The 13,500-nt window shown below is 42.3% G+C and overlaps 1 protein-coding gene across 2 annotated transcripts in view; it reads left to right on the top strand.

Annotated features, from left to right (window-relative positions):
- The window catches only part of LOC133376592 (protein mono-ADP-ribosyltransferase PARP14-like), a 56,175-nt gene extending 48,300 nt beyond the window's left edge, over nucleotides 1-7,875 (top strand). For both annotated transcript variants that reach the window (XM_061609008.1, XM_061609009.1), the window contains exon 17: nucleotides 1,792-7,875. In XM_061609008.1, the coding sequence (XP_061464992.1) occupies nucleotides 1,792-2,078 (287 nt within the window). In that variant the 3' untranslated portion in view covers nucleotides 2,079-7,875. The remainder of the gene's footprint in view (nucleotides 1-1,791) is intronic.
- Nucleotides 7,876-13,500: the final 5,625 nt, after the last annotated feature.

Here is a 13,500-nt window from a genome sequence, read left to right as displayed (position 1 = left end):
CGTAGTCTGGGAGTCATCTTAGACTCTTCCCTCACACTTGAGGCTCATGTAGCCTCGGTGGCCCGGAATGTGTTCTACCAACTTCGGTTGGTAGCCCAGCTACGTCCCTATCTGAGTAAGGAGGACCTCTCATCAGTGGTACATGCTATGGTAACCTCGCGTCTGGACTAGTGCAATGCGCTTTACGTAGGGCTACCTTTGAAGACGATTCGGAAGCTACAGCTAGTGCAAAATGCGGCGGCCAGACTGCTAACAAGAACTAAGCGGTCTGAGTATATAACACCTGTGCTAGCCCGTTTGCACTGGCTTCCAATATGCTTCCGGGCCAGATTCAAAGTGTTGGTACTTACCTATAAAGCCTTATACGGCGCGGGACCACGATATCTGTCGGAACGCCTCTCCCAATATGAACCGGCCCGTACACTACGGTCTACTACGAAGGCCGTCCTCCGGGTTCCAACTCATAGGGAAGCCCGGAGAGTGGTGACAAGATGTAGGGCCTTCTCAGTGGTGGCCCCCGAACTATGGAATGGTTTCCCTGAGGAGGTGCGCCTGGCGCCGACACTATCATCTTTTCGGCGCCAGGTTAAAACCTTTCTCTTCTCTGAGGCATTTTAATTCCTGTTAATTCTAAATTATTATATTTTGATTTTAGACTGTACAGTTTTGTGTTATTTTTATTGTATTTTTAATGTTCACCGCCCAGAGAGCTGTTGCTAGTCGGGCGGTATATAAGCTTAATTAAATAAATAAATAAATAATAAATTTTAATATATTGATTGCGGGATCCCATTTCTGATCTTACTGCTTTAGGGCTGCATCCAGCTAAGTTATACTCAGAACAGAATAGACCCATTGAAATACTGAACCTACGTTAGTCATGCTCATTAACTTCAATAGGTCTGTTCTTAGTGGGAAAAGTACTGGATGCAACCCTTCAATCTTATCCTACTTAAAGCTTTCTTCATACTGAAATACAGCTGGACATTGATCCTAGGCTGTTGATAGCAACAGAACTGTAGAAAGGGTGATATTTTTGTCTGTTTTGATCAAGCATGGGATATAAACATTTTAATAAATAAATACATTAATGTGAAATAATGGCCATTGTTGTGAGAAGGCAAGTAGCATTATGCTGATTCTTTTTTTAAAAAAAACTACATTTGTGCAGGTAAGTGGATAAGCACTCATCTTGGGGGTACTCCTGGATACATCGCTTTCATTAGAGGCCCAAGTGCCCTCTGCGGCTAGGAGTGCCTTTTACCAGCTTTATCTGGTTTGCCAACTATGGTCGTTCCTGCACAAGGATAGTTGTTCATGCATTGGTAACCTCAAAGCTGGATTACTGCAATGTGCTGTATGTGTGTCTGCCTTTGGGCCTATCTCAGAAGCTCCAGCTGGTGCAAAATGCGGCAGCCAGATTGCTGATGGGAGCATATGGTTGACAACATATGACACCTCTTTTAAAAAAGCATCTGCCCTGACTGCCCATCTGCTACCGAGCCAGGTTCAAGGTTCTTGTATTAATTTATAAAGCCCTGAACAATTTAGGTCCAAGGGACCTTAGGGACCGCCTGAACCCTTATATCCTAGCTTGTAAACTGCTTTGATATTTTTTTATGAATAGTAATACACAAATATTTTTGGATAAATAAATACATTTATATCTATTATTTAAAGTTGCAATTCATTCCTGAAAGCTGAAGCGCTGATAATGTGTTTTCCATTAGTTGTCTAAGATGTTGTTTTTCTTCTGAGACTCAAGTTTCTTTTTTTGTTTCTTTGTTTCAGCTGCAATGATTGGCAATGGAACCTATTTTGCTGTCAATGCAAGCTATTCTGCACAAGATTCATATTCCACACCAGACAGTAATGGCAGAAAATACATGTATCTTGCTCGGGTTCTCACTGGGGATTATTGTGTTGGAAAACATGGACAAATTACTCCACCGCCAAAAAACAGTGGAGGCTTTGAACTTTATGACAGTGTGACTGACAATATGGCTAATCCATCAATGTTTGTCATATTTTATGATGCTCAGGCTTACCCAGAGTATCTTATTACTTTCAGAAAATAAGTTATTACAGTTGAAGGCATGTCTTGGTTCCCTGTCCAAGAAATGAATAAAATTACGGTCCAAATGAGCATAATATATTTCTATCACATCGGAATTCAGAAATTTAAAAACTTTACAAAAGAAAGGTTGATGGCCCATAGAATTGCCAATGTGGATTTTTCACATTCCGCAATGTTAAATTGAAAATACCCCCCATGCCATTCTGATGCTTCCCATAAGCTCATTTCAAAACAAAACCTTACAAAACTTAGTCCTGAACTCAGAAACGCTTGCTTAACAACCCTCTAAATTTTCATGGTGATACACAAAACAGTCAGAGAGAACAGAGAATTCAAAGTCTAAAAAGAGAGAGAGAAACCCAGAGCCCTTTTGGACTTTTTTTCTGTCAAGACTTCTCATAATCAAGACTTCTCATAATCTGTTGAAATCCATTTAAAATCACCCATGTTCACAGAGTACCTGGAATCTTGCCCCATACTCTGACCTTCATCTTGCAGTTTAACAGTTAAAAAAATGCCTGGCTGATTTTTAATTAATTTAGGAAATTTTGCATTGAACTGAACGATCGTTTCGGGCATCTGTAAGAACCAACTGTCAGTGTTCTAAAAGAAAGACTCACAGCTGCTGGGCTTGGATAATCAGGGGGCCACACCCACACCAGACTTTGATTTCACATGAGACAGTCATGGCTTCCCCCAAATAATCCTGGGAAGTGTAGTTTGTGAAGGGTGCTGAGAGGAAACTCCTATTCCACTGACAGAGCTCCAGTGGCCAGACTGGTTTAACAGTCAGCCACTCTGAAGGTCTGGGAGGGGAACAGGGTGTCTCCTAGCAACTCTCAGCACCCTTCAATAACTACACTTCCCAGGATTCTTTGAGAGAAGCCATGACTGTCCAAGTGAAATAAAGGCCTGGTGTGGATGTTGCCAGAGACAGCTTTGGTTTAAATTTTGATGGGAGGCTACATGTGCCTGCTGTAGAATAAAAAGGTGAGGAAACACTGAAAAGCAATGATACTGATCACGTTTTCCTTTCGGAAAGGGGCTTCCCCTCTGCCCAGTGCCCACCCAATCTCCTCCCTTCTCCTACCCTCCCTGCCCCTCCCCCAGGTCAGTGTTGGACTACAATCTGGGATACCAAGTTCAAATCCCCACACAGCTATGAAGCTCACAGAGTGACCTTGGACCAGTCACTGCTTCTCAGCCTCAGAGGAAGGCAATGATAAACACCCTCTGAATACCGTTTACCATGAAAACCCTATTCATAGGGTCGCCATAAGTCAGGATTGACTTGAAGGCAGTCCATTTAAGAATGTAAGAACATAAGAAGAGCCTGCTGGATCAGGCCAGTGGCCCATCTAGTCCAGCATCCTGTTCTCACAGTGGCCAACCAGGTGCCTGGGGAAAGCCCGCAAGCAGGGCCCGAGTGCATTTCCATTTTCAAACATGATTGCACAGAAATAAATCCCATTGAACTCAAAAAGTATGCAAATGATCAAACCCACCCGCCCTTCTCCCTCTTGCCCATCCCCTTCCGATCCCCTCCTTCCCCTTCCCTTTCCTCCCCCTCCCCATGGTGTTTTACCTATCTTAAGCATGATTGCATGGGAGTAAATACCACTGAACTCTATAAGCAAACAAATGACCCAACCTGCCCTCCCCTCCCCCCTCCAATCTGCTCCTCCCCCCCCCCATGGTCAGCTTTACTTATCCTTACCATGATTGCATAGGAGTAAATCCCATTTAACTCAATAAGCATGCAAATGATCAGACCTTTTTCTCTCCTTCCCCTCTTCTCTCTCTTCCTCCTTCCCAACCCTCTTCCTCCTCCCTTGCCCACTCCAGCCCTCCCTCCCTCCCTGGTCAGTTTTACCTATTCTAAGCATGATTGCACAGGAGTAAATCCCACTGAACTCAGTAAACATGCAAATGATCAAACCTGTCCTTGTCCTCCCCTCCCCCTCCTGCCAGCTCCCATTCCCCTCCTTCCCTCTGCCTTTCCTCTCCTCCTTCCCTCCCCATCCCCTGTGGTCAGTTTCATCTATCCTAAGCGTAATTGCAGGGGAGTGAATCCCACTGAACTCAATAAGCATGCAAATGATCAATCCATTCTCAGCAAACTTGCACAGGATCCCATTTCTTACCTCCCGGATTAAAAAGAAGGGAAATTCACTAATATGCAAAAAACCTTGCAGTTTAAGAACGTACCTATAGCCCACAGATATTTCTATCAAACTTTACAGGGAAATTGGGCAGCTAGAGTGAATGCACGAGGGGAGCAGGAGACCTGACCTCTCTGAGATAATGTACTACCTTACAAATTTGTCAAAATGCAAACACCATTTGGGTTGGTCTTTCACAGTCCAATCCACTTCCTGTGTAGCTTGGAAGAATTTGGTAATGTGCCTCTTCTGAGCATATGGTGAGTGGTGGCAACACCTGCAATCAGCCCAAATAATAGAAACAAGACATGTGCTGTGCTGATCTTGTTTTAGCAGGGAGGAAGCAACATTATTAAGACAGTTGATATAGTTCAGATGGTCACTTTATATATGTCTGATTTACTTTGCAATTGTAGTGAAGTGTCCTATAGGAAATCATTTTCTTTTGTTTCTATTTCTGTGAATATGTGAAGTACAGCAACGCTTTGCAAAATTTACACAAAAAAACTCCAAAAATAATTGTGGAATAATTGCACTGACTATTCTGCAGAATAGTCTCCAGTAGACATCAGGAGTGTCTCAATTTGCACAAGATAAAACAGTGGGAGGTGAAATATATTCTAGCAAAATTCTAGGTGTGCTCTATGTTTTTAATTGACCGTGCCCACCTTGCCTTAAATGAAGTGGTTTGAACATAGCAGGCTGAAAACATGCATCCTCTTTTTTTCCAACAGCTAGAGTCATTGCTGACATAGCAACATATTGTAATCAGTCTGATTTTACATCAAACTGCAGTTTCAGATTCAACCATTAATGCACCCAAGATAGAAATAGAACATAACCTCCCATTTGAAACACAAAAGGCTGTCTTCACCATCATATGACATTGACCAATAAAAAGGCTTTGAAATTAATAAAAATAAATTTGACACAGGTTTCTAGGATGAATAATGAGGGAAATAAAAAATTTTGGTTAGATTCTGTGTAGAAACATTAGTAACACAGGAAAGAAGCAAAGTAAGAAGAACACCAACAAACATACAAAAATATAATTCTCCATCTTTGGAGATGGCAGGTGTTGCCACCACTCACCATATGCAGGTTATCAAATTCTTCCAAGCTACACAGGAAGTGGATTGGACTGTGAAAGACCAACCCAAAGACTACAATAATTTTGACTCTTGTAATGAGAGTTCTGGAATTCGAGGTGATGTCAACTTAAGATGTAGAGAACATGTTGATTTTACTGTACATAGAAATGACTTAAAGATGCTGAAATTAAAATGGGGTGTGTAATACAGGCATACCCCACTTTAACGTACGCAATGGGACCGGAGAGTGTACTTTAAGTGAAAATGCACTTAAAGTGAAGCAATTATCTTCACTTGTACTGCACGCAATCACCACTAGATGGCAGCGGAGTCATGCCAATAAAGTGTCCTTTATTGCGAAGCGCGTGTACTTTAAGCGGGGTATGGTGGAGTATGGCCCATGTACAAGCGAGGCTACTTTAAGTGAAGCTACTTTAAGTGGGGTATGCCTGTATGTTAGAACCATGTGTACTGCCATAAGAACATAAGAGCCTGCTGCATCAGTGTCCCTTCTAGTCCACTATCCTGTTTTCATAGTGGTCAACCACATGCCATCTCCTAAGGCAATGCGTAAATACATGCAAGGATGGTCTACTCTAGAGTGTCTACTTTGTTCTACACTACATTTCTGAAGTGTTCCGTCAGTTGGGTGGAACGACACATGAATACGTGTTAAAAACCACCACCACCACCCATGGCTGCTGCTTCTACGGATAATAGCTTCAGCAGGGGCAAGTACTTCACCTTTGCTCTATGCACTTTTTCACTGCAACCTATCCAGTCCTTTTCCTGCTCCCTGTGGGGCTGGAGATCTGTGTTGTCCCTGCAAACAGTTGTCCAGTGAAAAACTGCTTTTGTTTTGGGGTGGTGGAGTTGCACCAGATGTTGCAAAGCAGCCAATGGAGTTCTGTAATGTGGAACTACCCTTATTTTCTGTGCTTGTTCTCCTATACATACTTCTAATGGAGTTTCAGGAAATTTTTAACTGCACCACTGTGCCTCCCATCCTATTTTTTAGACTCGTGGTCTTGTTTGTAGTGGTTTATCTTTACACTCTGCATGAGCAGCCTGCCTTATCTCTGCATAATGGCAAATAATTTTTCTCAGGTGCTTAGCAGGAAATAATGTATCTAACTTTATTTCTGGAGAATTTTTTTTTTTAGTAATGAACTTGTTCTTAAAACAAAATAGGCATATATTTATTGCAAGAGTTTCCTCTGAAAACTTGTTACTCACTCTGATAGTTTGCTGGTTAGCAAGGGGACTAAATACAAAACAAAGGCCCTTTGAAACACCAGGCATAGATAGTTTAATTTTCATTTTTGGGTTAATTTCTGGGTAAAGTTGCCAGCTGACTATAAAAAAATAGTATGGATTCCTTCTGTGCCTTTGGTAGCAGTCTGAAATGCAGAAATCAGCGGTATGATTTTATCTCCTGCTAGATGGCTGCATATAAAGCCACTGTTAAAACAAAGGCCACTTCAAAGCAACAGATCCTTCCCACAGAAGCACATTGCCCTCTGAAGCTTTAAGAAATAGTTCAGGTTCCTGTGAGAAAGTGGGAGAGTGTGAACAAGGAAGAGAGTACATTTCTAGTAATGGGTACTTCCAAGAAGCAATCAACACATTGTGCTTGCTACATGAGAAGCAACCACCTCTGTTGATAACTGAATATTCTTGACAATAGGCAAAGCAAGCTGAAGGACATCGCTGTCAAGCACAGGGAAGAAGAAACCTGGGCTTTTTTCTCAATCCCTGTCCTTAGCAGCTTCCAGAGGGGCAACAGGATGTTTGATTTTATCTGTTTGGGTATGAATAAAGAGGATGGCTCCCTCTTACGCTACAGGTGTGACTTTTGTTCTCAACAGTTGTGATTTTGTTTTGTGTACATGCAAACTGTAATGAAATTGTCAGATACTTTTTGCTTTTCATTGCCAGTTGACACCCTTGTTTACAATTTTCTCTTTAGCTGCATCTATGCTGGTATACCTGCCAAATGAGGTGATAATGCTTCACGTATCTGATGAAATTGACTCTATGCACAAAACCTTATGCCGTAATAAACTTGTTAGGCTTTAAGGTGCCACACAAACTGCTTGTTGCCTCTTCTTGGCAGCTAATTTCTTTTGTTCCTATTATTCCCAACAACTAGGGGAAATTAGTTGCTAAGTGGTTAGATAACCCAAGAGAAACATTGGAGGCAGACAGCTCCTGACCTTGCTTTGAAGATATACTTTAAAGGTGTTCAGAACAATCATTAAATAGAATAAATCTTACTAGATTCAGCCCAACAACTGCCACTTGTTAGTTTTCTTCCCCTGCCAGGTTATGAATTATGTTACTGACTTTGTGATATTTCAAATGCCTACATTAAAACTTGTTTCTTGTAATTATGCCATTATGGTAATGAGAGTTGCCTTGAAAATTAGCTTTGTCTTACCTCTTAATAATAAATGTTATAAAAATGCTCGATTTGTAAAGAATTTAAATAAGTAAATTGTTATTGGAATGTTCAGTGTGTTTCCTTCATAAACAATTTCAAACAGTATTTGTTCCATTGCTACTTTTGTTCATAACTGGAAACACTCTACAGTCATCACACTTACCTAGCACAATATTTCACCCCCTCCATGATTTGTTATTGAAGATTGGTAAGGATGCACTATATCACCCATGCTCTGTTTTCAGATTTTTCAGTTGAAAAGCTCACCAAAAAAATACAAACTTTCATACTCATTGGTATGTACAGGAGCCTTACACAACCTCTAACCCATCTTTTATTGTCTCTTTCTGACTTTTTAATTATAAAATATGAATACATAATAAAATGGCCACTTAGATAAAAGTCTGTAAGCTTATAGCAGGAAGGTGAATGTTAGTATTTACTGTTGTATTCTGTTACGTTTCCCATTATTTTCCATCAGGAGATCATTTTTTTTAGTGAACTAGCATCATTACACCTGCTGTATGCACCGTTATATTCATTTGCTGCTAACACAAAGCAGAAATCACTTTATAATCTGGGCTCTGAGCCTCCCCATCTAATAGTGTTGAGGGATGCAAGTTCATAAGTAAGTTCAATATTGCTTTTTGAGGAAGAACAGTCTAGAAATTGGCTGGGTGGGGAAGAATGAATTGAAAAAATATACTACAATACACTTAAAATGAAATGTGACAAGTATGCCACTCTGAATACATTCCTTGTTCGTAACATCTGAATTGGGAGAGGCCGTGCAAGCCCTGAACTACTGGTTGGATGAGAGCCAATAAACTTATTATGAATCCTAGCAAGATGGAGATGCTGTGGGTCCTGAGTTCGGATAATTGGTCAGTTGCCTGCTTTGAATAGCTTCGGCTATGGGGCGGTATACAAGTGTAATAATAACAATAACAACACCTTTAAAAAAATGTTTTTAAAGCTTGTTTTAAAAACTTTCATTTTATGAAACATTAAACTACTCTTTTTGAGAATGAAGATTTACAACATAAGCTAATCAATTTAGTACATAAATTAATGATTCGATTTAAACTCATTTATTAGCACGTGCCCCCAAATAACCATGGTTAAAAAAAAGTGGATGTCATTCAATATAACAAGTGGTAGGAGGGAGGTGCCCCCAAATAACCATGACCAGTTTCTATCTTGCCATTACTATCATGTTACTATATCTTGTATATTAAGTTTGATCAATGTGATTTCTTCCATAACTTTACTCATTTATTCAAGAGTCATAATTGTTTCCCTCTTTTCTTGCATTAGTAATTCTCATGACCATTACAGAAAAGTTAGTGTAAATTCTCAGGGTTTAAAAAGCGGAGAGAGGCAGAGAGGTGTGTGGAGGAGGCCTTCAGGGATGTTATAGCTGTGTCCCACTCCAACGATGATAGCTCTCCTGCTATCATGGAGAACGATGGTCTCGGGGAAGGAGAGCATCCAGCCGAGGAAGAGGGAAATGATCCCTTAGAAGGGACCCATTCCTTGGGGGATGAGCAGCTATCCTCTCGTGCCGAGGATATATCTCCAGGGGGTGGAGGGATCCTTGTAGTGGGTGATTCGATCATTAGGAACATAGACAGTGGGGTGTGTGATGGGCGTGTAGACTGCAAGGTGTTTTGCCTGCCTGGTGCGAAGGTTGCGGATATCGCCCGTCGTTTAGATAGTTTGGTAGACAGTGCTGGGGAGGAGTCAGTGGTCGTGGTGCATGTTGGCACCAACGACATGGGGAAATGCAGCCGTGAGGTCCTGGAAGCAAAATTTAGGTTGCTAGGTAGGATGCTGAAAGCCAGGACCTCCAAGGTGGCTTTCTCTGAAATGCTACCAGTTCCACGCGCAGGACCAGCCAGACAGGCCCAGCTTCGCAGTCTCAATGCGTGGATGAGACGATGGTGTCGGGTGGAAGGGTTCGGATTTGTTAGGCACTGGGGAACATTTTGGGACAAGCCGGGCCTGTACAAAAAGGACGGGCTCCACTTGAACCAGAATGGAACCAGACTGCTGGCACTTAAAATTAAAAAGGTAGCAGAGCAGCTTTTAAACTGACTGAGGGGGGAAACCCGACAGGAGCTGAGAAAGGTCCGGTTCGGAATAAACCTCCCCCCTGGGATAAAGACCAAAGAAATGATGAAATTTTAAAAGGGGTAGGCCTAGAAGTAGGCATTGTGAGAGCAGGGGCACAGCATATAAATTCAGAAGAGCAAAATTACCACAGGCCTAACCACAAGTGCCAAAGACTCTTGAAGAGAGACACTGCTTACAAGTGCCTGTACGCTAATGCTAGGAGCCTCTGAACCAAGATGGGAGAACTGGAGTGCTTGGTCTTAGAGGAGAGCATTGATATAGTGAGCATAACCGAGACCTGGTGGAATGGAGAAAACCAGTGGGATACGGTTATCCCTGGATATAAACTATATCGGAAGGACAGGGAAGGACGTATTGGTGGCGGAGTCGCTCTATACGTGAAAGAAAGCATTGAATCCAGCAAGCTCGAAACCCCAAAAGAGGCAGACTCCTCCACAGAATCGTTGTGGGTGGTGATACCGTGCCCCAGGAGGGACTTAATACTGGGAACGATCTATCGTCCCCCTGATCAAAATGCTCAGGGAGACCTTGAGATGAGATATGAAATTGAGGAAGCATCCAAACTAGGAAATGTGGTAGTAATGGGTGACTTCAACTACCCGGACATAGACTGGCTGCATATGTGTTCCAGTCATGACAAAGAAGCAAAGTTTCTAGATATTCTAAATGACTATTCCCTAGATCAGTTGGTCATGGAACCGACCAGAGGGACGGCAACCCTGGACTTAATCCTCAGTGGGGACCGGGACCTGGTGCGAGATGTAAGTGTTGTTGAACTGATTGGGAGCAGTGACTACAGTGCTATTAAATTAAACATACATGTAACTGGCCAATTGCCAAGAAAATCCAACACGGTCACATTTGACTTCAAAAGAGGAAACTTCACAAAAATGAGGGGATTGGTAAAAAGAAAGCTGAAAAACAAAGTTCAGAGGGTCACATCACTCGAAAATGCTTGGAAGTTGTTTAAAAACACTAATTAGAAGCTCAACTGGAGTGCATACCGCAGATCAGAAAAGGTACCGCCAGGGCCAAGAAGATGCCAGCACGGTTAACGAGCAAAGTCAAGGAAGCTCTTAGAGGCAAAAAGTCTTCCTTCAGAAAATGGAAGTCTTGTCCGAATGAAGAAAATAAAAAAGAACATAAACTCTGGCAAAAGAAATGCAAGAAGACAATAAGGGATGCTAAAAAAGATTTTGAGGAGCACATTGCTAAGAACATAAAAACCAACAACAAAAAATTCTATAAATACATTCAAAGCAGGAGACCATCTAGGGAGACAATTGGACCCTTGGATGATAAGGGAGTCAAAGGTGTACTAAAGAACGATAAGGAGATTGCAGAGAAGCTAAATGAATTCTTTGCATCTGTCTTCACAGTGGAACATATAGGGCAGATCCCTGAACCTGAACTAACATTTGCAGGAAGGGATTCTGAGGAACTGAGACAAATAGTGGTAACGAGAGAGGAAGTTCTAAGCTTAATGGACAATATAAAAACTGACAAATCACCGGGCCCGGATGGCATCCACCCGAGAGTTCTCAAAGAACTCAAATGTGAAATTGCTGATCTGCTAACTAAAATATGTAACTTGTCCCTTGGGTCCTCCTCCGTGCCTGAGGACTGGAAAGTGGCAAATGTAACGCCAATCTTCAAAAAGGGATCCAGAGGGGATCCCGGAAATTACAGGCCAGTTAGCTTAACTTCTGTCCCTGGAAAACTGGTAGAAAGTATAATTAAAGCTAGATTAATTAAGCACATAGAAGAACAAGCCTTGCTGAAGCAGAGCCAGCATGGCTTCTGCAAGGGAAAGTCCTGTCTCAGTAACCTATTAGAATTCTTTGAGAGTGTCAACAAGCATATAGATAGAGGTGATCCAGTGGACATAGTGTAACTTAGACTTTCAAAAAGCGTTTGACAAGGTACCTCACCAAAGGCTTCTGAGGAATCTTAGCAGTCATGGAATAAGAGGAGAGGTCCTCTTATGGATAAGGAATTGGTTAAGAAGCAGAAAGCAGAGAGTAGGAATAAACGGACAGTTCTCCCAATGGAGGGCTGTAGAAAGTGGAGTCCCTCAAGGATCGGTATTGGGACCTGTACTTTTCAACTTGTTCATTAATGACCTAGAATTAGGAGTGAGCAGTGAAGTGGCCAAGTTTGCTGACGACACTAAATTGTTCAGGGTTGTTAAAACAAAAAGGGATTGCGAAGAGCTCCAAAAAGACCTCTCCAAACTGAGTGAATGGGCAGAAAAATGGCAAATGCAATTCAATATAAACAAGTGTAAAATTATGCATATTGGAGCAAAAAATCTGAATTTCACATATACGCTCATGGGGTCTGAACTGGCGGTGACCGACCAGGAGAGAGACCTCGGGGTTGTAGTGGACAGCACGATGAAAATGTCGACCCAGTGTGCGGCAGCTGTGAAAAAGGCAAATTCCATGCTAGCGATAATTAGGAAAGGTATTGAAAATAAAACAGCCGATATCATAATGCCGTTGTATAAATCTATGGTGCGGCCGCATTTGGAATACTGTGTACAGTTCTGGTCGCCTCATCTCAAAAAGGATATTATAGAGTTGGAAAAGGTTCAGAAGAGGGCAACCAGAATGATCAAGGGGATGGAGCGACTCCCTTATGAGGAAAGGTTGCAGCATTTGGGACTTTTTAGTTTAGAGAAAAGGCGGGTCAGAGGAGACATGATAGAAGTGTATAAAATTATGCATGGCATTGAGAAAGTGGATAGAGAAAAGTTCTTCTCCCTCTCTCATAATACTAGAACTCGTGGACATTCAAAGAAGCTGAATGTTGGAAGATTCAGGACAGACAAAAGGAAGTACTTCTTTACTCAGCGCATAGTTAAACTATGGAATTTGCTCCCACAAGATGCAGTAATGGCCACCAGCTTGGATGGCTTTAAAAGAAGATTAGACAAATTCATGGAGGACGGGGCTATCAATAGCTACTAGCCATGATGGCTGTGCTCTGCCACCCTAGTCAGAGGCAGCATGCTTCTGAAAACCAGTTGCCGGAAGCCTCAGGAGGGGAGAGTGCTCTTGCACTCGGGTCCTGCTTGCGGGCTTTTCCCAGGCACCTGGTTGGCCACTGTGAGAACAGGATGCTGGACTAGATGGGCCACTGGCCTGATCCAGCAGGCTCTTCTTATGTTCTTATGTTTACATTGTTTACTTTCCCTGCAATTCTATGGCCCCAGGGAGAATATCCTGAGGCTGGAGTCACTCCAAATATGTTCACTGGCCCAAAGGTTGAATTCTGGGAGCGTCATGGGGCCAGTCACAAAATGGCTGCCACTGGGTGTATAGCATAACAGAAAATGGCTGACAAATTTGAAAGACACAAAGCCAAAAAATGGTGCAGGGATTGCACCGCCCACACACCCCCAATGGGGGGACCAGACCTACACCAGCCCCAACATGCTCATTCACAGAGAAGCTCTGTACTTCTGTTCAGAAGAGATGGTGGGATAGCAATGCTGGCATCCAGTGAAGTGTGGCTTAAAGGGTTGTGTTCATGTATCACAGGCCAAGCTAGTGAAAACAGGAACTGAGCAGGGAGAACAAACTCTCG

The sequence above is a fragment of the Rhineura floridana genome, chromosome 2 (assembly GCF_030035675.1).
Source record: "Rhineura floridana isolate rRhiFlo1 chromosome 2, rRhiFlo1.hap2, whole genome shotgun sequence".
In the NCBI taxonomy this organism is placed as follows: domain Eukaryota; kingdom Metazoa; phylum Chordata; class Lepidosauria; order Squamata; family Rhineuridae; genus Rhineura; species Rhineura floridana.
Note: the sequence above shows the minus strand (reverse complement) of the source record. Positions and strands in the feature narration are given on the sequence as shown.